We start from the raw sequence: 24,745 nt of genomic DNA, 5'->3' as shown, positions 1-24,745 counted from the left end.
GCGCCGTCCTTGTCCTGATCTCTCACGGTAAGTTTTTTTTTTTTTTATAACTTTATATATATATATATATATATATATATATATATATTAGTTATAAATATAAATGAATTAATTAGTTATAAATATAAATGAATTAATTAGTTATATTTACATAATTTAGTTATAAATGAATTAATTAGTTATATATTTGTTATAAATATTATAAATATTTAAATTAGTTTTGTTTACACAAATATTTAAATTAGTTATAAATTTTAATGTTAGGTATAAATATTTAAATTAGTTATAAATATTTATATTAGGTAAAATTATGTAAAAACATGTAAAAACAATTAGTTAGGAGGCTGGGACGTCGCAACCAGGATATATCTCGCAGGAGGTGTTGACATCGACCCTCGCCGCGTTCGCCGAGGCAATACAGAGTCAAGTGCCCGGCCTTAACCTTAGCTCGTTCATGCCCCAATTTCCGCAGAGTTCGCAGCAGGCTCCGTCATCCCACAGCCAGCAGACTCCGACGGCCGGCGTCCACACTCCGACGCCCGACGTCCACACTCCGACGGGCGGCCAGCAGAGGACTCCCGACGCTAGCCAGCAGACGACGCCCGGTGGACCAAGTCAGTCTACTGATCAGCACATTGTTCCGCCGCAGCTTGCAGAGTCTCAGCGCCAGTCGAAGAGCGTTTCACGTCGAGGAGGGGGAAAACGAACGGCGGGACGACAAAGCAAACGTCGCGACTAGTGTTTTATTAGATATTTTGTATATAGTAGATTATTATTTACACATTTTTCGATAATCGAAAACGTACGTAACCGGATTTTATATATTTGTTGATTTGGATAATATAATTTGGTTTTTATTTGATTTTTCATTTTAGAATTTCATAAACAAAAAACCATAAAAAATTAATAATTAACGACGAAAAAAATTTAAAAAAATAATAATAATAATTAGCGACGAAAAAGTCGTCGCTAATTATTAAAACACTGGAGGTATTAGCGACGGAAAAGTCGTCGCTAATTATCTTTCACAAAATTAAAAAAAAACTTTTCGTTACACCATTTAGGGACGAAATTATCGTCGCTAATCTCGTCGGTAAATATTTAGCGACGAATAAATCGTCGTTAAATATATTTAGGCACGGACATTTAGCGACGATAATAATCGTCGCTAAACTCGTCGCTAAATATATTTAGCGACGATTAATGGGTTATTACCGACGAAAAAAATCGTCGGTAATTGTTGTATTTGTTGTAGTGTGTGCTCACGCATGAGGAAACCTCACAAACAGGAGGTAGTACCACCAAAACTAGATGATTGGAGTGATAAAGTTTTGTATTTTATTTCATAAACAAGAAAATAAATGAAAAATAAATAGATAAAATAAAAAATTCAATAAATAAATAATGCCCTTTCCATTGGAGGTTTACGTTCTAACTCCTATGCAGAATCTTAAATATAAGTGAGCCTTAAATTATTTTTTTATTTATCGTCTATACGTTGTTGTTTCAAATTATACCAAAATATTTCTTTTTATTACTATTTTTTTCATTAATACATATCATATAGTATCACATGAAACATTTAAGTTCAGATTATAGATAAATCATGTAAAAATCAAATAATAGAGATAAATCGTCGTCTCAGGGGATCGAACTCGTAACATTATGCAGAAGAAGACCTCGTGGGTAGGAAATAGTGCCAAGATTTGTTTTTACCTTTTCTCAAGTTTGATTTTTTTACTCTTAAATATTTATTTATATATTTTTGTCTCTCTTACATGTTCTTTTCAACATAGACATTTATAATTTTAAATTATACCAAACTATTTTATAGATTTATTTAAGCTCTTCCTAAGTATAATTTTTTTACCCTTAATACCAAAGAAAAATATTCTACGAACATAAAAATTCCTCATAAATATTGAAATATAATGCGTGCTATAATAAAGGTGATATGAAAATCGTACCCTCCTTACGGGAAAAGTAATGTGATAATTATTTGAAGATAGTAGTAGCACTGCTCATAAATAATTAATTTGTCAATGTCATGTTTGGAAAATCTTTAACACATGAGAATTATTTAAGAGAAACTAAAATTAATATTAAATGTCCACTAATATATATATGAGATGATTGTGACTAGGAGTTGGTGAGGAATTGACTTGGACATTTGTGTCTTCGGCTGTGGGTCTTATACGTTAAAGAGCTTCTAGAAGCCTTTCTATTCAAAACCTACTTTCTATATTTTTCTCCCAAATAAATCTACGATATAAGCACAAAAATATATAAATAAAAAACGAATGTAGTACAATTCTGGCTTTTGAAGCCCTGATACTTTGAATTGAGCACATAGATATGACATATAGTAGTACTGTACAGCATTTAAGAGTGTGCTTGCTTTTCACTTTTTTGCTTTTATATAAATAAATAAATCAAAGAGTACGTGTCCAAAATCGGAAGTTATGAACAATCGCGAATGTTTTCGATATATCTAAATAATGCTTATATAATATATTAATGAAAATTTTATACAAGCCATTACATTACTAGCTTTAAAATATAGTAGGAATTTTACATACTATAAGAAAAATAACACATATATATCAGGTGTTTTAATAAAATATCGAGTTTAATCTTTAATTTTAAAAAATATCGACTTTGTATCATCTATTTAAGTAAAATGAAAAAAATTATATTTTAAAATAGATAAGAACGCCACAAATCTACATTTTTATTGATTTTTCATTGATGAAAATCGAACCAATCTGCAAATCAGTATCGTAACTCCAAAAAATTCTCAATTTTGAAATAAAAAAATACTAACTCGAAATAGACTAATAAAATTCATATATCCCAATAGATGATTTATTTCCGTGTTCGAATTGCAACCTTGAGTCATGAATTTCACTACCGAATCAGTAATTTTGATGACTATCGACTGTCGATTTATATCATTCCTTCTGTCTACGTTCTCCGCGATTCAAAAATTATTTCTTGTTTTTTCGTTTTTAAATAAATTATATACATGACACAAATGAATAAAAGTAAAATAGAGTTTACATATAAATATTAGAATCAACATCAATGAAAAATCAACAAAAAGAATATTTGTGGCTCTGTTTTAATTTTATGGTATAATCTCGTCATTTTAATTAAATAGAAGATATAAACTCGATATTTTCGAAAACCAAAAATTAAAAACTCGACATTTCACTAAAACACATAATATATACGTATTATTTTTTTCTATTTAATATATAAATATGTGTGTATGTATTGAGAAAATATTTAAGAACGATCCACTACTTTTTTCCAATTCAACGTCAACTACTGCGTCAATGAGAATCTTATAATACACGCAAATATAAAGGTTGAGGATATTAATGGAAGGTTTTCAATAATATTTGGCTGTATTGGGAATTCATTGAAATAATATCATCAAAATATCATTGGTAACATTGAACGTAATTCTCACATTTCACATCTGAAAATGTTCACACTTGTAATTTTCCTATCCACAAGCGTGTTGGCTGTTGCACATTTTCCTTAATTAATTATATATATATATATATATATATATATATATATATATATATATATATATGCAATTTTATCATAAAAATAAAATAATGTGTTATGGCAACATTTTTTTTATTGGGACGTCAAAGAGATGATGCTTGCATATATAGTTACCGTAGATTCGAATATTTCTTGATCAATTTCCCTTTTATATATATATATATATATATATATATATATATATATATATATATATATATATATATTGTCTATAGTCAGGAGTCAGGACCATATTTTTCTGGCATATTGTGAAATTTGCCCGATGGGAAACTAAAGTAGAATAAATAGTATATTATATAATAAAACTTGCGTCTCCAAATAAGCAAGTGGTCGACTTATCACCACAAATATTGATATACTTTACAAACATATAAGGTATTATTTATTATTAAAAAATAATAAAATATATAGTATATTATTATATGTTGTAACTTGTAACATATATAACATTTAAGTCCTTGTTTGGTTTATATTATATAGATTTAACTCAATTAGATGTTTTAATAAACTAGTTCATCCTCATGCAATTATAACTATCAAACACATATATATTCACTAATAATTAAAAAGGAAAGAGAAGCACTATGTAATCAATCATATCTCCATAAACAATATTTATTTGCCTGTGGATATATATTACTTTTTATGAATAAGTTGTTGTGCTTTTGGATGATCACAACTTAAAAAGTAAGAAGTAAACTGTTGCGTTTTGTTTTTAGCATGTTAAGCAGTTAATATCATGCAAGAAGATCTTTTGTTTGTTCTTTTTCTTTTTAGCAAATGATTTCTTCTTTTAGTTGAATGATGTAGGTGAATTAATAAATATTTAAGAGCGGTTCGGTTATTTATCGGTCTGGAAAACACAGTTGGATACCTCAGGTTAACATATTATTTGTTTGTAATTATTCCACCAATGGCCTTAATCAAGAAATACAACACAAAATTAGCCAGGAGTACAAGATTTAGGCCAAGTTTCTAAAAGAAAAGTGATATATGTACATATATATATGTCTAAATCTAAACAAAATAAAATAAAATATGATAAGAAACACATTAACTGCCACCCCCTCTCTATTTCTTGCTAAGTTGTGTATCTTTAAAATAAAATATTTTTCATTTTGGCAGGTCAAAGCTTTTTATTAACAAAAGTATATAATATAAATATCATGAAGCACTATCTTATGGAACAAGTAATAGTTACTGGAGAAGGTTGCTTTTGGAGAAGAAAGATATCGATATTATTAAGTATTAACTGGGCTGCTCTAGCTTTTTTCAATAATTTATATCTCCTAAACCCTACTAAAAAACCTAATGTTTGACGTCCTTTCTATATATATATATATATATAATTGCGAGGTATTTTCTGACACTAATGTGATCCTAATGTCAGTTCAGTCAGTAATTCAATATGTTCGAACTTTTCTTTTGTTAGGTTAAGTTTTGTTTACGCTTCACATGCATGTTTCTACATTAAAGTCGATTTAGATATATTTTCTAGGGTCAAGGAGTATAAAATTACTAGATATATTGTATTCAAATCAGTTAGCTATATATACCAACTATATTTCCACTGGTTACTTTTATAATAATAACATATATTGAGAATGGGCCTAAATTTCAACTAAATACAAAAGCAATTAAGAAAAATAGTAAGCAACTAAAACACTAAAACGTACATAATCAAATTAATGAATCTGACCTTACACAAATTTTTTTCAAAACCGGTGCCTCACATTTTTATTTTATTTTAATCACTAACTCCACAGTCCACACCCATAGAGGAAAAAAAAGCCATTTCCATATTTAAGATTTAAATTTATAAAAATAACTTTAATATTGAATCCGACCAAAGATCTGGTAATACTAAAATCAGCTTAATTTGTATTATCAAAACACAAAACAACAAGAAAAAGAGGGATATAACCCTTTCCTTTAGAGATCTCGAGGTCGATCAAATTTATTCTTCCATATCGAAAGTCGACCAGTACTAATCAAAGTCTCGCTCAAAATTTAAAACTCTAGTGTGAAAGCAATATTTTTTTACGATATCATTTTTGCATCACATGTATACGTGTATAAATAATTATATTGCGCATTTAAACACAAATTATAAAATTGAATTCATGCACCCACACAAAATGAGACCTCACAATAAGTCAAGCTAATTCCTTCGGGCGTGTGTGTAAGAATTTCTCTCTCTCTCTCTCTCTCTCTCTCTCTCTCTCTATATATATATATATATATATATATATATATATATATATATATATATATATAAAGCCATGTGGTTTAAAATATTTAATAACAAGCAGAGTTGTTATATATTCTACATGTGTCTATTGCACATTCATGCATAAATACATATTGTATCTATTTATATCCAGAAGCTCGTTTAACTATTTGACTTTTTTTCCGTGTAAAATGTTATATTACGTACTACAATATATATATATATATATATATATATATATATATATATATATATATATATTAAAGCTCTACGTACAGAGATGAGAAATTAAATGATGATGATTAACGTTGATATGCTCTACTTAATTAAATTAATGGTTTCAATCTATTGTTATATTGACATGTGTGATTATTTCAGAATAATTAATAGCCACATTTTTTTTACTTAATTTGTTTCACTATATTTTGTGTCGCATTCTAAGCATGTTAATTAGTTGTCTCACTAAGGGGTTTTTTTTTTTTTTTTTTTTTTTTTTCGTATATTACTTATTTATCAATGATCATTATCGAAGACAAAAAATAAAATAAACTAACGTATGTTTTGTGTTCAATTTAGATGGTACGACTCTAATTCGTTACTGCAAATAAGTATTGAAGGATAAACATTGTGAAATTTCATAGATATATATCTTTCCCCTAGAGCAAGCTGAACTGAAGAGAATTTCACTGAAGTTTCATCATAAACATCAAATCATGCTATATATGATTCGGTGTTTTGGTTGACTCAAGGGAAGAAAAAAAAATAACAATATATTGGAATTAATTGGTTATACGACTTCTCTTAAATGGAGATGTTCTTAATTGGTTAAGTTGATTATTTTATTCACATGAATTACTTATTGGTAGACAAATTGAAAAGGGAACTCTAATTAATGGTAGTTAAAATATTGGAATTTCTAACACATTGAAAATTTTGTGACTGAGGTTGTGGCTAAGTCGTTATCTCAAAATAATCCAATAGGTAGCTTTAGTGTATACTCAAGTGAAAACACATTAGACCGTCAAGATATAGACACCTTATGTTGTGACACATATCCAATAATTTGCATGAGAGTTTGATAGAGGATATCCAATTAGCAAATCAATAAGTAATTTATGAATAAGCCCCTTTCAAGCTAATAAAACAAAAACAAAAGAAATAATACATGTTTATGTTCACCTCTCTTGGTTGCTTAATTATGTATTGCCTTTATTTCTCATTGTTTTATATAGTTTTATTTATTCAAATCATTTATACCGGGTGACTTAAATTAATATGTAATTCAGAACTATAAACCTTAGTATATGAATGTAGGTTGAGGTTTTTAATACTTTTTTTTCATCTAAAACTCAAAAAGGCGCGTTTGTTTCTTGAACAAACGCGACATTGATCGCATCTATCGGTCTATGTCTAAAGTAATATAGACACAACTTGTAGCGTATTTTTATAGACATGACAAACAGATGCGACTAATTATATCTATTTCTCATAGCTAAAGACACGTAAATAAACTTTCGCCACATGATGACGGGATTGGGGACGAGGTTGGTTTGGCGGCGGTCGGGATTGGGGTTGGTGGGAATTGGCAGATGTAAGGCAAGGGGTTTGGCAACGATCGAGCTTGAGGTCAGGGCTGGTAAGGCGGGGCGCTCGGCGTTCGGGGATGGTTTGGCGGGGCTCGACGTTTGAGGTTCGAGAGCATACATGGCGACATCAAAAGGGCGCGCGCGCGCACACACACACATAGAGAGAGAGAGAGAGAGAGAGAGAGAGAGAGAGAGAGAGAGAGAGAGAGAGAGAGTACTTGGGCGTGGTCGGGCGTCAACAAGGGTTGGGCGCACATGAGAGAGACGAAGGCGACATAGAGAGATGCTAAACTAGGGGGAGAAAGAGTGAGGGAGTGAGAGAGATAGATGCAGACCTGGTTAGGCGTCGGGCACGGTAGAGAAACACGGCGGCGACAGAGATATACGGCGTACGTGGGCGAGAGAGAGAGAGAGAGAGAGAGAGAGAGATAGAGAGGGAGAGATAGAGAGAGAGAGAGAGTACTTGGGCGTGGTCGGGCGTCAACAAGCGTCGGGCGCACATGAGAGAGACGAAGACGACATAGAGAGATGCTAAACTAGGGGGGGGGGAGAGAGTGAGGGAGTGAGAGAGAGATAGATGCGGACCTGGTTAGGCGTCGGGCGCGGTAGAGAAAAACGGCGGTGACAGAGATATACGACGTACCTGGGCGAGAGAGAGAGAGAGAGAGAGAGAGAGAGAGAGAGAGAGAGAGAGAGAGAGAGAGAGAGACCGTACTAGTCTTTGTCGACGTCGGGAGTCTTCGTCGAGGGTGGGATTTGAGATTCTCTGAAAGTGTCGAATGAAAGAAATTGGATTGAGATTCACATATCTTAATATTTAATTGGGATTGACGCGCAGGTCGTGTCCATATTTTTTATTCTAAAACTAAAAACATGCAAATTTCCCTTTGATTTGTGTTAAAAGTTTGATATCAACTCTAACCCTTGCACAGGAAGTGTCGTGCCTCCTTTGTGTTCAAAATAAGGAATAAAGAAACGAAGGAAAAAAAAAATAGGAGATAAAATCATGAATGTTTCCATATAAAAACATGAATGTTTCCATATAAAAACATGCATGAATGTAAATATGAATGGAATTACATGAACATATTTAGTTTTCGCTAATTTTTTTACCTATCAAAGTGGCCATTCCATAACTTTTATGAATGTGATTACATGAACATATTTAGTTTTGCTAATTTATCAAATTAGCAAAACATGCTAGAGTTTCGTGGTCATAACACGAGAGGACACTCTAATACTCAACTAACCAACAAATTAGATGATATTCAAAAGACTTACGTGCAAAAGTGTGGACATCTTTATTCTCAAATCGAAAAATTAAGCGATAAGCTGTGTCACCGTCTACTTCACCTAATTTATATACTAATAATTAATAAACAATCAAATTAAAATTAATATATATAGTGTGAACAACGCTGCGCCATTTAATAACCACTTTAATTCAATACTGATGTCTTATCAAGTTATGGGTTAGAGCAAAGAGAAGCTGAAAATAGAATCTCAGGTGGCTAGTTTGTAATTTATGAATGTAAAATATAAGAAAAACAGCTTAAATAATAGTAAAAATATATTTAGAAAAGCTGAGGGGATATAGCTAGCGTATCGTGACGCCATTGCTGCTAATCGAGTTAGGAATAATATTCATTTGATGGCCTATTTGGCCTTTTATTCTTTATTCCTTTGCTTCTAATCACTATTTCCAACACCTCAAAACAAGCATAAAAACATGCAAATATGAATGCAACTGCAAATGCAAATACAAGTACATATATATGATTTCCTTTTAACTAATTTTTGGCCTTTCATTTCTTCATTCCTTTGCTTCAAGTCAATAATCCAATAGCTAAAACACGTGATTGTTGTAGTGCACATGATTTAATACTTGTATATATATCTTCATACAAATGATGATACGATATTGACTTATAATTTGAAAATAGAACAAACAATAATTGAAAGTATAATTTTGGGATTTTCCGAGGCCACTTGAAGAGTCTGAAGCATAAAATAATAATAATAATTTAATTTAAAAAGAACTACATCGCCTGCTTATTTATATGCTATTCAACAGTACTACGTAAATTTTGCATTAAAATATTACCAACTTGTTGATTTAAATAGCAAAGCACCATGTCTTAATAAAATTATCTAGTGTTATATATATATATATATATATACATTTATTGTTTACTCCTTCAAATCAGGAGAATTTAATGAACTCCGAGTTTGTTACATTTATATTAAAAGTGCAGATTGGCCTCATAAGCAGCCGGTAATAAGTCTAAATCAATTTGCCTACTAGACTGCCGCAAAATTAATCTGTTTGTGGTTTTTTTAAAGCTTGCATTATGCGATCACCATAAAATAAATAAATTATCAACTATTAGTTTTTTAAAAGCATCTGTCTTCAACAACTACTGCACTCAATAAATTATATTGTATTTTACACCTAAAAATCATGTAGAGATATATTGAAGTTCAATAGTAAAATCCCAAAATCCAATTAATTCATCAATAATAAAAAAGAGGGATTAAGATAATAAAAAGTTCACCAATCTACATAAAGTAGCCACTTCTTTCTTATACAAATTGCAAATAAGATTTCAAAAATCACAAAAATTAAGAGTTAAGCTATATATTTCACAATATATATGTATGTATAAAGTTAGTGTGAGTTTATCATTAATTGGATAAACTAAAAACTATGTAATAATTAATCCTTTTCAATTATATATACTATTTTGGCAGGAGTTGACCTGAGCAATCTCGGCCGTTGACCGGCTCTACATTATGCAAAATCAACGGCCCCATCTCCACCACGCTACACACATAATGAATGTCTAAAAATAAATAAAGAGAAACAGGTTCTCTTATTAAATTATTAAGATCATAGAAGTTTAGAACATACATAGTATAATTAATGCATAAATAGAAAAAAGGAAAAAGAATAGGTTATTTTCCCTTTTTAGCCCTCCTATCCTTGTCCTTATTTTCCACTACCCACCTTCAAATTCACTCTAAACCGCGTTGAGACACATAATACAAAAAAAGAAAAAAAAAAATGAAGATACACACCAAATACATAATAGAGAAGAAGTGGCAAAAATATTTATTTTATTTTTTATTTTTTTATTTTCCCTATTAGGTGGTCACTGTGCCATTATAATCTCAATCATAAAGCTACGGCTACGGTCATATATTCAAGCGGAAGAAGAAGAATAAGAGCGTATATAGGATATAATAATTAACCCATAAATTTTTATTCCTTTTAGGTCCAAATCTATTTTGGGGTCCAATCTCTCTTTCTCTCTCTCAAAGATAGAAAGAAAGAAAGGAAAAAAAATAGTATTTTCCAAATATTTTTCATTTCAATCTTCATTGCATATCATTTTATTTTCGTGTAGCTCTGACTCCGAGTGTTTACGTGCTAGTCTTTATTTTCTGCACTGAGTCTGAGAGATTCCAAAACGACGCGGTTTTAAAGGGCTCTCTAATCTATCTTTACCATTTATAAACAAAAACTCTCTCTCTTTCTCACAAAGCTCCCCAAAAAAAAAACGAAGTTCTCTCTGCGAAATCGAGATATTCCGTTTTTGTCCATTATAATTTATTATTATTATTATTAGTATTTTATATCTGTGTTCGTCCAATGAGAGGCTATCACGATCGGCGATGGTCGTCGGACTCGGTCTCGGCCGGAATGAGCGGCGGATCTTCTCCCGGAGCTGAATCGGCCTCGGCGGAGGAAGAGCTCGTTGAAGTCACTCTCGATTTCCAAGACGACGACACAATCGTCCTCCGCAGCGTCGGTCCGGCGGCTAATAACAGCAATTTAGCCGCGACGGTGATCACCGTCGACGACGGAGCTTCCGTTGCCTCTTCGGCGGCGATCGAAACTCCCTCGGCGTCGGCTTCCAGATCGCCGTCGTCGATCCGCCGGAGCTCCTCGAATCGCCTCCGCCAATTCTCGCACGAGCTTAAGGCCGAGGCGGTCGCGAAAGCCAAACAGCTTTCTCACGAGCTCAAGGCTGAGCTTCGCCGATTTTCATGGAGTCACGGCCACAACTCTCGCGTTCTCTCCGCTTCCGCCTCCGCCTCTGGCGGCGGCGGCGGCGGAGTGGAGTCGGCTCTTGCGGCGAGAGCTCTCCGGCGACAGAGAGCGCAGCTGGATCGGACTCGCTCCGGCGCTCACAAAGCTCTCCGAGGTCTGAAGTTCATTAGCACGAACAGCAAAGCGAGTAACAATGGCGTCGAGGCTTGGAACGAAGTTCAGAACAACTTCGAGAAGCTTTCCAAAGACGGACTTCTCTTTCGCGCCGATTTCGCTCAGTGCATTGGTAATAATTAATAATCGTCAATTTCGTTTTTTAATTTTTTTTTTTTTTTTAATTTTTAAATTTAAAGTTGTCGTTTGTGATTGTTAGGAATGAAGGATTCGAAAGAGTTCGCGCTGGAATTACTCGACGCTTTGGGACGAAGACGGAGACGGAAGGTTGATAAAATCAGTAGAGAAGAACTATACGAGTTTTGGTCGCAAATCACAGATCAGAGCTTTGATTCGCGGCTTCAGATCTTCTTCGACATGTACGCATTATTTTATTCATATAAACATATGCATCGATTTACTAACAATATTAATCCCAATATTAATGCATTGATTAATCTTTTGTATAAGAACACTGTTCATGTAATGGCAGTTATTTATTATGCGTAACCCTATATATATTTTTATTAAAAAAAAAAAAACTATGTTATCTTTTGGCCTTTTTTTTGTTGTTGTTGTTTTCTGTATTTACCCTTCCGAATTTATAACTTTTGGCACTATATTAACGCTGTTCATGTAATGGCAAAACAATCACATGTATGATGTATTATTTTACGATATGATATTTTGGTTTTTATAATTTTCATAAGATCTTCCTAATTATATTTTTAATCAAATATAGTTAGAAATAATTTAAAACTAAAAAATAACCTTGTTGCATCAGTAAAAAAAAAAAAAAAAAATGATACTTACATAATATCAAGGTTATGGATGCAAAGAAAGAAAAAAAAGTCAAAAGTATAATATTAAAAACAGGAATACCGAAATAGTGTAAAATTTTAATAGGTTAATGTTTCTTTAATTTTACAGTTTATTTTTTTTTTTTATTGTTTACATTTTATTGATAATTTGTATACTTATACTTAATAACGTAGGGGGTTTATCTGTCTTTTTCACCTATTCAAATTTTCGCTTATTCTAATCTGTTCTTGACGTTCAAGGGTGGACAAGAACGAAGATGGTAGGATTACGGAAGAAGAAGTAAAAGAGGTAAACAAAAAAAAAGTCATACTTAATATCTCTTTCCCATTTTACTTGACTAATATTTAATTATGGCTGCTTAATCAGCACCATTAAACTATTGACATGCATGATTAATTTTAGCCAACTCGGTTTTTACAGCTCTTTTGGGAAAATCTATAATAAAGATTTTTGTAGCGCCGACCATGCTGTTTAACTTTTTTTTTTAAAATAAAATTATCAGTGATATAATTTTTAAATTTTGGGATTTCGTAATTAGTCTACGGGTAGGCTGGATTGGGTGACCTTAATCCATAAATTTGTAAAACCAACAACTCCCTTAATATTACTATTATAGATGACAAATTCTAATAATTGATTGATTTTTCATTAAATATTTTTTTTTCTTGGTCTATGATGTTTGCCATGTTCCTAAGCATCTTTGTCTATTATTAGATGGGGTGTGTTTATAACTTTATATTCAAGAGTAAGTGAGAAAGGACTCTGTAAATCCATTTCCATAGTTCCTAGTTTGACAGATGGCAAAGTACATTTGGCCAAATTTCTAGAAGGAAATAATGACGTTTTTTAGTGGGGTTGGTAGAAGGGCGTTTCTGTAATCACAAAAAAAAAAAAAAAATGTTGCAATTATTTATTTAACCTTTTGAGAAATTTGTTTTTTTTTAACAGTTAACAGTTAATTTTTTTTTTTCTTCTTATTATTTATTATTCTATTTGTTTGATGATTAGATCATTATGTTAAGTGCTTCTGCAAACAAGCTATCAAGATTGAAAGAACAAGCAGAAGAATATGCAGCTCTAATCATGGAAGAGTTAGACCCTGAAAGGCTTGGCTATATTGAGGTAAGGTTCAACAGTAAAATTAATCAAATGTTGTGAATTATTGGTGATATATACAAATTAGTCGAGATATATGCGAATCTTTAACCTTGTGATATAAAACAAAAGAAATAGTCCTTCTACGATCATGTTTTGACTAAAGTTTAACTACCATGTGACTTTGACTTCTTTTTTTCTAAGCTTATTTTGAGCAACCAAAAAAAAAAAACGAATATTTTGTTAAACCGTGTAAAAATTGAGGAGAAAAAGACTTGAAAAGGATAGCGAAGAGAAATTCTAGAGGAATGATTCTGACGGTCTTGGATAACTTTCTAATGGAACACGACTTTAACAATCCAACTATATAATATAAGTAGGAATGAAAATTAAGCAATCTTTTTTTTCTTTTATTTTTTCCCTTTTCTTTCTTAAATTAAGGGGCATTTGCAGTTGTTGAGCAAGTTTATCAAAGTTGTATTTCGGTCATATTCGTGTTCACATTACCATTTTGAGCTGTTCTGATTTAGTCGATATATATATATCGTAATATGTTATGTTGCTATATAAAAATTAGACAAACTAATAAACAAATGCAACTCATTTGGCCGCTACTACTATTTCGTAACGTCATGAAACGACATCATTGCTCTATTATACGTTCAACTAATTCATAATATTTGATGACCATGTCAATGACAAACAAATTTTTTTAATTTTCATACTCAATTAAATTAACTTATCATACATAATTGATATAGTTACGTCTCCGAAAAAGCATTGCCAAATTCACTTTAATAATAATAAAAAGTCACCATTAAATTATATTTAAAAAAAACAAAACTAATTGAACAAACTTCCATACCAAGTGGGTTTTTCTTATTATTTTTGTTTTGTTTTTTTTTTCATAGAGATAATGAAATTTCACTCTGGAGGCAGGCATAACTTATTTTTCAATCGTACTGTATTTATTCTAAGATCTCATTACTAAATTATATTTAAAAAAAAAAAAACTAATTGAACAAATTTCCATACCAAGTGGGTTTTTCTCATTATTTATTTTTGTTTTCTTTTTCATAGAGACAATGGAATTTCACTCTGGAGGCATGCATAACTTATTTTTCACTCGTACTATTGTTACACCCTGTAGTCGACGTGTGACAGTCTATATTGTCATGCAATCATATATTAAGTTGAAAAAAAAAAAAAAAAAAAAAGATAAAACCCCCGACATGATTTTGTTTCCACAATGACTAACAGCTGTAAAGTTTTCCATTAATAATATATATATGAGCAGCTATGGCAATTGGAGACACTATTGCTCCAAAAGGACACGTACCTAAACTACAGCCAAGCCCTAAGCTACACAAGCCAAGCCCTGAGCCAGAACCTCCACGGCTTCCGAAACCGGAGCCGAATCCGGCGAATGAGCGTGAAATGCCTCTACTATCTCGAAGAGCACTGGAAGAGGATTTGGGTGATCGCGCTCTGGGTCTTGATCATGATCGGCTTGTTCACGTGGAAGTTCGTTCAGTACATGGACAAAGACGCTTTCCACGTCATGGGTTATTGCCTCGTCACGGCCAAAGGAGCGGGAGAGACGTTGAAGTTCAACATGGCTCTCATTTTGTTGCCCGTTTGTAGGAACATCATCACTTGGCTGAGGAACACCAGGGTCGCTAAGATTGTGCCCTTTGACGATAATATCAACTTCCACAAGGTACGTTTATATATCATATTGATTATTATCTCGCTACTTTTAAGTGCTGTTTTTGTAGTTTGCTTTGTCTCTAGGTTTGTTCATTATTATTGGCGATTGGGTCATTATAAAGCTAAGCTAATCAATTTGCTGATATATGGAAGGATTGTCGTTTTTTTGGTTAGTTTATAATTTATTAATTTTTAAGGAACTTAATTTAGAAGGACTTTATTCATTCGGTAGCGCGTTTAAGATGGATTGTTTTGACGCTGCAATTGTTTGACAAAAAAACTATGGGCTTGCTTATATTTGGGTTTGGATATGAAATAAAGTGATTGACTTTGTATATTAAATTAAACTACTATCTCTAGTATTTACTTAGAATAGAAATATTCGAGTAGCAGTACCGCGTAAAAGACTAGAACCTTTAATTGACCTTTCGAATATTAATTATTTTTTTTCCCTTAAATTGTTTAAGTTTCCAAAAGCAGAACAAATGGTCACTGTAATTTTTAATTTTATTTTTTACTTTTCAACAAACGTAGTTGAAATTAGAAAAGAGACAAATAAAAGAGATGTTAAGGAAATATACGTGGAAAGAAATATCTAAGGTTGAGAAGGAATATTTCTCGAACAACAAACGGTTTATATTATATACCTTTATTACGTCAACAAGGGTCCAGAGAGAATATTTGATATTTGCTTTATGAAAAGTAAATGAGGACAAACTTATAGAGAAAACAACACACACCATTTGCACTTTGGATCGCTAATATGGATTAAAGTCGTGCGTTCCAACTGTAGATTTTCTATGATATGGACCTCCGGTTTCGTTTCCACTCAGACCACTCAATTAATTTTTTTTTTTTGAGAAGATTAATTTTTTTTTTCAACATTCGCAATAGTATTTATAGTACATTATTGTATGTATAATCATATAACCATACTAATTATTTTATTCTTTCTATATGTATATTAATATATAAATAAAAGATTAGCGTGGAAATTAATAATAAAAAAAACAAAAGAAGTTTATTTTTTATGTAAAATATGTAGAGTTTTAATGACCCAAAAGAGTTTGGCCAGGCGCCCGGGCCTAAAATCTCCGTGGTGCGACAAATCTGATGTTTACGAGATATAGTTGTCGGTCGATGGATGTGATCGATATATAGGACACACTTTTATAGTTTTAGGAATATTATTAGGGTTTTGATTCTTTTTTCATATGTTTCCAATTTGTTTTAGTAATATGTGTGCCTGTGTGTGTTCTTCATTTTTTTGGTATATTATTTAGCATAAAATTGAATTATTATTAATTTACAATATTATTAATAAATAAAATCTGATTTTTACGAGATATAGTTTTGGGTCGATGGATGTGATCGATATATAGGACACACTTTTATAGTTTTAGGAATATTTTTAGGGTTTTGATTCTTTTTTCATATGTTTCCAATTAGTTTTAGTAATATGTGTGCCTGTGTGTGTTCTTCATTTTTTGGTATATTATTTAGCATAAAATTGAATTATTATTAATTTACAATATTATTGTTACATATATAGCATTAATTGAAATATTATATTGTATAACATATATTGTATTAATACATATATTATTTAGTAATAATACATATATTGAATTATTTTTTGATATATTATTAATTGGAAAGTTCTACTTAAAACAAGTAAAAAGAACTATTGCATTTATTTTGGGGAATGATTTTTGGCACAACTCACGAGTTGGAACGATCCACTTAGAAGTTGACACGTGTCCACCAACATCCACGTGTCAACTTCTGAGTGGATCGTTCCAACTCGTGAGTTGTGTCAAATAGCATTACTCATTTATTTTAGTTCAACGTTCATTAAAACTAATACATATATACACAAAAAAAAAATACTTGTACAGACAATCGCCGGAGCCATAGTAGTTGGGGTGATTGTCCACGCCGGAAACCATCTGGCGTGCGATTTCCCGAGGCTGATCGATTCATCGGAAAAGGACTACGAGCTTTACCTCAGTAAAGATTTCGGAAAAGACAAGCCAAGCTACGGCGAGCTGATGAGAGGCGTGGAAGGCTTGACCGGAATCGCAATGGTGATATGCATGGCAATAGCTTTCACTCTCGCCACCAAGTGGTTCAGACGAAGCCTCGTCAAGCTCCCAAAGCCGTTCGATAGACTCACCGGCTACAACGCCTTCTGGTACTCTCACCACCTCTTCGTCATCGTCTACGTCTTGCTTGTCATCCACGGCGTCTTTCTCTACCTCGTCGACACGTGGTACCTCAAAACGGTATATATCTATACCTAAACACGTATAAAAGTAAAATTACTCTCGTTACGGTGGTATATATTCAGCGAAAGGAATTGGAGTCCGGAGGGAAAATTTGAAAGAAAAAAAAAAATTAGAGGGGCAAGTTTTAAAAAACATTATATAATATAGTGATAAAAAACATAAAAATGATACATTTTAAGGGTAACATTACATACTTGTCATATAAATGATTTCTTATGTTGTTCTTGTTTGTTTGTAGACATGGATGTACCTTTCTGTGCCGGTCTTTTTATACGCCGGAGAGAGGATCTTGAGAGTTTTTAGGTCCGGCTTCTATAGTGTCCGTCTTCTAAAGGTGAGATATAAATGTATATCTGTACTTTGAATTAGTTAGTTTGTGTTTAACTCTAGCTTCTTATTAAATTAATTTCTGAAAATATTTTCAGGTAGCGATTTATCCCGGGAATGTGTTGACTCTGCAAATGTCGAAGCCGCCGCAGTTTCGATACAAAAGCGGTCAATACATGTTTGTTCAGTGCCCGGCAGTTTCTCCATTTGAGTGGTACGTATCTTATGAAGCAAAGCATATATATACATATAGATTTTGTGTATGAAATGTTTTAAGAGTTTTGGTGACAACAAGGAAGTATTTTTTTTTTTTTTTTTACTTTAGTATAGTTGAATGGTCTTCTTACATTCCAGCACTATCACCAAAAACTAAGATGAATTAGGGGGCCAAGCGTCACATAAATTAGAAAATAAAATTAGGGAAGTCAAAAATTAAATTTAAAAAAATGTCTATACTTTCTCACCATAGAGGCTAAAAATATACGAAAATCGTGATTTAAATCACTCTTTTCAATAAACTCAAGTAATCAATGGCAGAGTCAAAAATTACAGCTAGGGAGCAAAATTGAGAAACAAAATTTATTTTGGATGGTATATTTTAAATTAACTCGAGTAGTTAAAAAAAATTAGAAATTTATTTAATTATTAAATCTGTGTCAATTTCAATAATAAAAAAAAACCCCTCAAATGAAATTTTAGCCACTTAGCCATAATTTAATAATATAACAAAAAAAAAAAAAATCAAAAGATTTAAAATTGCAAGAACGAGACATAAAGTATTTTTTTTTCCACTCTTGAGTTTTCCACGTAATAAAATTATTGTCTTTGTATTTCTAACAAAACTGTATTTGTGTGTTTTTAATGTACCAGGCATCCATTTTCAATAACCTCTGCTCCGGGAGACGACTACCTGAGCGTTCACATCCGGCAGCTCGGGGACTGGACGCAGGAGCTCAAGAGGGTTTTTGCCGAAGCCTGCGAGCTTCCCGTCTCAGGGAAGAGCGGTCTTCTCAGGGCCGACGAAAACACCAAAAAAAGGTATCATAATACTTGATCATCAACAGGATATATAAACACTCCCTCCTATGTAATTCTAAATATTGTTCATTTCTATTTGTATGTGTAGTTTGCCCAAGCTTTTGATCGACGGGGCTTATGGCGCCCCGGCACAAGACTACAAAAAGTATGACGTCTTGTTGCTCGTCGGCCTTGGAATTGGCGCGACGCCTTTCATCAGCATTTTGAAAGATTTGCTCAACAATATGGTCAAGATGGAGGAACTTGCGGTAAGTATATAGTAATGCCCTTTTATATGGTCAATAGTAAATTTTGTCGATTTAAAAAAAACAAAAAACCACCAAAAGTCTAAAAATTGCTAGATAACCAACCTTTTGTAAATTTTTTGTAAACAGTCACATCAATTTATTTACAGCACTCAAAAAGACAAAAATACCAAAAAAAACATTCACGCTTATTTTGATTTTTTTTTTCTTTTTAAGTGCTGTAAATAAGTTGAAGTGGCTATTTACAGAAAGTTAATAAAAGGTTGGCTATTATACAAAACGCTATAAGTCAAATGGCTATATAGCTAAAAGAAAAAAAAATTGTTTTGTAAAAAAAACTTGGAACGCCGGAATTTTGTAGCTTTTTCTTCAATATTAAGTTATATAGCCACACGGATATAGTGGATTGAGATATAGCCCACCTTTGGTTAATTTCTTGTAAATAGCCAAGTAAACTTATTAACAGATTAATAAAAGCCTTATTTAACACAACCAAACATATATTTTAGGTAGTTAATAGGCTGCCACGTATGCAAGTTGGCTATTTACAAATTATTTACCAAAGGTTGGCTAATTTACAATTCCTATAGTTTAGGTGGCTTACGTAGCCAATTTTTTGTTTTTTTAATATATGTAATGAAGCGAAATATTCTACACTTAGTCGCCAATTAATAGGCAATGGTTGACTATTTTTTTATAGAGACATATTTCGTAAATTTCGGGGCAATGTTTATAAATTTGTAATTTGACTAAACCGAATTTATGCATGAACTCTTTTCTTTTCAGGACTTGGATTTCAGTAGGACGTCGGATTTGAGCATAGGAAGCGCAGATTCAGGCAATAGGGTTTCGCCTAAGCGGAAAAAGCCACTAAAGACCACAAACGCATACTTCTATTGGGTGACGAGAGAGCAAGGCTCTTTTGATTGGTTCAAGGGCGTCATGAACGAAATCGCCGATCAGGATCAAAGGGTACGGATATTTAAATTTCATAATTTCCCCTTGAAAAAAAAAGTATGGAACAAGATGGAAAAACAACTTAAATTTAGATTTTATTTGCCTTGAACAAATACATCGAAAATTAAAAATACAAGGAACTTCACACATATGCGACATTTTTTTTTTTTTTTTTCGCATCAAGATCCAGAATTTCATCTTAAAAGAGACATAAATGTTGTAAACAAATTTAGGAAAAAAAAAACAAATACCTATGGACTGAAGATAAATAATTTTTAGTAGGTAATTATACAAATTTCCGCCCATGGCCACGCATATGTGACTCTCTTTTCTTACCACTTCTTTCAAAAATTTATTTGACTTCCAAACGTAATATAGAAATACGTTATGTACTAAGTTTTTACGAGTCATAAAATGTTTTTAATTTGGCCGCGTAGGGTGTTATTGAGATGCACAACTACTTGACGAGCGTGTACGAGGAAGGCGATGCTCGGTCGGCTCTCATCACCATGGTTCAAGCTCTCAACCACGCCAAGAACGGCGTCGATATAGTCTCGGGCACAAGGGTATGGTCTCTTTGACACGTCATCACCATCATCATCATTTTGAAAGAAAAAAAAAATCATCACTGTTTGAATATTGAACCCATTGACAATGAGTCCCAGACTGGAATTCCCTTTTAGTAGAGAATTCCCTAAAATAAAGGAAGAGAATTTCTCTTCCCTTATTTTAGAGAATTCTCTAACAAAGGAGAAGAGAAGTTGTGTTCCTTCCTTTTGGCACCGTTTAGTCCCAGTACTCAGATCACTTAAATATAACATGCCATGTTTTTGTGTATAACTTGAACGCTCTTTGTTCCCCGTAGATTCCTAAGTGGACATTGCATATTCCACTAATGTATTATTTTTTTAAATACTTAATTACATGAGTTTGATGATGGATCAGGTTCGAACACATTTCGCGAGGCCTAATTGGAAGAAAGTTTTCTCCAAAATGTGCTCCAAGCACTGTGGTGCTAGAATAGGTAAAGCCATTGACCCGTGATAATTATATTTTTATTTTTAATTATTATATATATATATATATATATATATATTCAAAGAGATATTTTTCTTATAATATATAGTATGTGGTTTTTTGGGTGGATCAGGGGTATTTTATTGTGGAGCTCCAGTTTTGGCCAAAGAGCTTAGCAAGCTTTGCTATGAGTTCAATCAGAAAGGTTCAACCAAGTTTGACTTCCACAAAGAGCAATTTTAGACCCAAATTGGTATTTATTGGTATTGGTATATATATACGTCAAAGCAAACACCAAAGTCTTCTCTCAAATGAAAAATCTAGCTTGGAGAGAGTAGGCAATTTTGTAAGCTTATAGAAGAATTACAGATAATTTAATTGTACAGTATTATTTTGCTTAGACAAAGTTCTTAAAAAAAATTAAAAAAAAAACCCAAAAAAATATAATCAGATATAGTGTAATACACAGATGTGCTATTTAGATGAATCGATCTGGATTGTACATATGGCGAGCGATCAGAAGTGACAAGTGTCAGGTAGGCCTAAACTAGACACCTTTTGGGAACAAAGACAATATTGGTGTACAGCAGAGAAGAAGTGTGACACTTGTATGCATTATCTAAATAAATCATAATTTATGTTTTTTTTCGATTATTGTTATTTTAAAATGAAATTTCCACCACAGGGAAACCTTTTGGAATGTAATGATGCAGACCAAGCTGCCATTTTATATTCATAATATAGATTTATGTTTAGAATCGGTATATTGCTTCTGTGATTAGAATGGTACTCTTCTCTTTTGTTACAAGGCATAAGGTAAGGGATTCTTAATTTTAGAATATTAATTTGTAATAAGTTGAGGATCCAAATCTACCAATTAACCTTTTTGTAAAAAAAAAAAAAAATCTACCAATTAACCTTTATTTGTTACAAGTCCTTTAATAGTTAAGATCCCAGGAGAGATATAGATCATTGAAAGTCTAAGTGTTGCTGTTTATATTGGACACTCGTCTTTGAAATTGATGGAAATCTAGTGAGATTTTGTTATCCGCTATTTGACAATGTCAAGCCCTAGTTCCCGAGTCTTCCTATTTTTAAGCCGCGGTTAAAAGCTGAAATCGATCATGTTTTGCAGGGCATGTTAGCAATATTAGAATAATATTGTGAGTAAAATAAAAAAAACAATTTGCAAAGACTAATTTATCAAAAAATAAAAAACTAATAAAATAATTTTAGAATATAAAATAGAAAACAAATAGACAAAAGAAATAAAAATATAAAATCGGATAAATTTTAACCGGTACGAACACAAGAAGTAGTGATCGAAAAGAAAACGTCGAGACATGTTGCATAAGAACATCTCCAATGCAAGCAACACAACTAAAGTTGCTTTATTGCTTATTTGACAATACCATGTCATTTTTATTTTTGCATATTAATATTATGAGTTATAATGATTATGGCAAAGTAGCTAATTTTGACACCAATGCCAATTATTTTTTAATATAAAAAAATAATAAAATACTAAACACACCAATATCTTGAATAGACGTGAGACCAACTTTTAGCAACTTTTAATGCTACCACCATTGGAGCATTTTATGTAAGACATCACAAATATTGAATGTTGATGTGGATAAAAATAAATAGACAATATTACTTTTTTTATGATGTGTAAAGCAACTTTAGTTACTTGCATTAGAGATGTTCTAAAAGGCTTATTATCGTCTTTTCACGCTTGTCGGATTACTTGAGCAAAAACCTCTCAGGATAAGACGGAATAAAGAGCATTTAATTAAATTTTAAAATTGTTTTCATAACTGAATGCTACAATAAAGAGCAAATAAATATAACCGTATACATGCAAAATCAATACATAATTAAGTGAATAAAATTAATAAAAATAAAAAGGATAAAAATACACGAATTGCCACCTCATGCTTATTGGTTATTTTTCAAATAATTTTGAAACGTTGGCTAATTTGCAATTCCAACGTTTCCTGTGGCTTAATTCGTGTAGTTTTTCTAAATAAAATGTTTGAATACGTAGGTAAAAAAAAGGGTAAAAAAATATTAGTAGTCTATAATGTATCTTTTTCTTGACAATCTAAAAGAATTAATTTTCCAGATAATTACTCATGAAAGAATAAGCGAGTTGTGCCGTCTCTTTTTTTTTTAATAAAAAAACGGGCCGCTCCAAAACCTATCTGGCCATTCCTTTTTGGGAAGATCGGTTTAGGAAAGCTTACCTCTTGCATCTCATTATCCAGCTTCCGCTAAAATTGTGTTCCGCACAAGGGGCGGGAACTCCCTTACATTACAAAAACCATAAAGACTATCTTGCATAGCCCATTTACATAAGCTATGAGCCACACCGTTAAGCAATCTAGGAACCCAATAAAACTAAGCGAGAATAAAATCCTTTACAACCTCAAGTGTCGATTCAAAAAAGGGTAAAAGATGCCAAAACGGACACTCCATTTTCTTCTCTAAGCTATCCATTATGCACTTGTTATCCCCTTCAAATAAAACATTACGCGCGTTATGGAACTTAGCAAGCAATGCCACGACATACACTCCATGGAGCTCCGCCTCTGCCGCTGAATTCGCTCCGATTTTACTCCTCCATGTCCACATCACATTGTCTAGATGATTCCTCGCTATGACCCCGATGGCAGCCTCTCCGTCTTTGAAAGCGGCGTCGACATTAATTTTCAACACACCTTCCGGTGGCCTTCTCCATTTTAATCGATCGTGAACTTATTCCTCCAGCCTTCCCATCACCGATGCTCTTTCAGTTTCGCTAACCTCCTCTTTCTCTGACTCTCTCACCTTAGCCTTGATATGTTCAGCGATTCGAAGCTTCAAATTTTTCATCAGAACCCCCTCTTCAATACCATCATCCGCAAAAAATCTTTCATTGCGGGCCTTCCAAATAGTCTCCATAATCTGCTTGGCTCTGATAAAAAAAAACGTCCCGGCCAATTCTGGGTTCAAGATCATCGTTGACGGCCAGAAGAATCTCCACAATTGACATCCCCTCCGCTTCCACACTCATGTCCTAGGATCTACACAAGCCTTCAACAAACCATAACCTTTTGGCTAGATCGCAGAAGAAGAACAAGTGAGATGGCGATTCAATCACTTTCTCACAGAGCCGACATTTATCATCAAGCCCAATCCCTCTTCAGATGAGATTCGGACCTAGAAGCAACTCATTCTGGACGAATTTCCATAAGAAAAATTTCCCTCTTTCATGAATTTTTCTCGCTCAGATTTTACGTCGAATCTGGTTCGCCAGAATGAAGGGAGCTCTAGTCTAAGCGTGGATCGCTGATCTGACTGAAAAATGCCCAATCTGATTTGGAGCCCAGAAAATCTTATCCTCTGTCGGCTTCTTTCTGATTCAGATGGCTTGAATACGACCACTCACGACCACCGATTTCAGCGATTTTGTGACTGTCCCATTCTCTTTTGCCTGGTTGGAATAAGTTGTCCACCGTGAGGCTTCTGGTCTGGTCATCAAGCCCAATCGAAGGCCCATTCAATTTTACCCCCCAATTACCTCTAAAAATATTGACATTTTCTCCACTAACAATAACGAAAGCTGTGTTGTCTAGGATACTCTTTTTGGACACTATCTT

General features: G+C 32.7%; 1 protein-coding gene across 1 annotated transcript; it reads left to right on the top strand.

The window, feature by feature from the left end:
* Window positions 1-10,496: 10,496 nt before the first annotated feature.
* LOC149405615 (respiratory burst oxidase protein F) lies at window positions 10,497-21,752 on the top strand. The gene is made up of 14 exons (XM_089607350.1): window positions 10,497-11,735; window positions 11,823-11,982; window positions 12,664-12,712; window positions 13,433-13,546; window positions 14,817-15,239; window positions 17,128-17,514; window positions 17,756-17,851; window positions 17,943-18,058; window positions 18,715-18,882; window positions 18,971-19,130; window positions 19,914-20,099; window positions 20,522-20,650; window positions 21,030-21,108; window positions 21,235-21,752. The coding sequence occupies exons 1-14, from the start codon at window positions 11,048-11,050 to the stop codon at window positions 21,342-21,344; spliced, it is 2,865 nt and encodes a 954-aa protein (XP_089463476.1). The 5' UTR covers window positions 10,497-11,047; the 3' UTR covers window positions 21,345-21,752.
* Window positions 21,753-24,745: the final 2,993 nt, after the last annotated feature.

The sequence above is a fragment of the Urtica dioica genome, chromosome 2 (assembly GCF_054948205.1).
Source record: "Urtica dioica subsp. dioica isolate 48M chromosome 2, U.dioica_male_clone48M_v1_H2, whole genome shotgun sequence".
Taxonomy (NCBI): Eukaryota; Viridiplantae; Streptophyta; class Magnoliopsida; order Rosales; family Urticaceae; genus Urtica; species Urtica dioica.
The sequence above is the reverse complement of the archived record's forward strand: the minus strand, read 5'-3'. Positions and strand labels throughout refer to the sequence as shown.

Excerpts from the sequence above, each read along its gene's own strand:
- LOC149405615 (XM_089607350.1), top strand. The coding sequence starts at position 11,048 with ATGAGAGGCTATCACGATCGGCGATGGTCGTCGGACTCGGTCTCGGCC. Across the intron at positions 15,240-17,127 it reads ATAATATCAACTTCCACAAG|ACAATCGCCGGAGCCATAGT; the intron begins GTACGTTTATAT and ends ATACTTGTACAG. Across the intron at positions 19,131-19,913 it reads TCAAGATGGAGGAACTTGCG|GACTTGGATTTCAGTAGGAC; the intron begins GTAAGTATATAG and ends TTTTCTTTTCAG.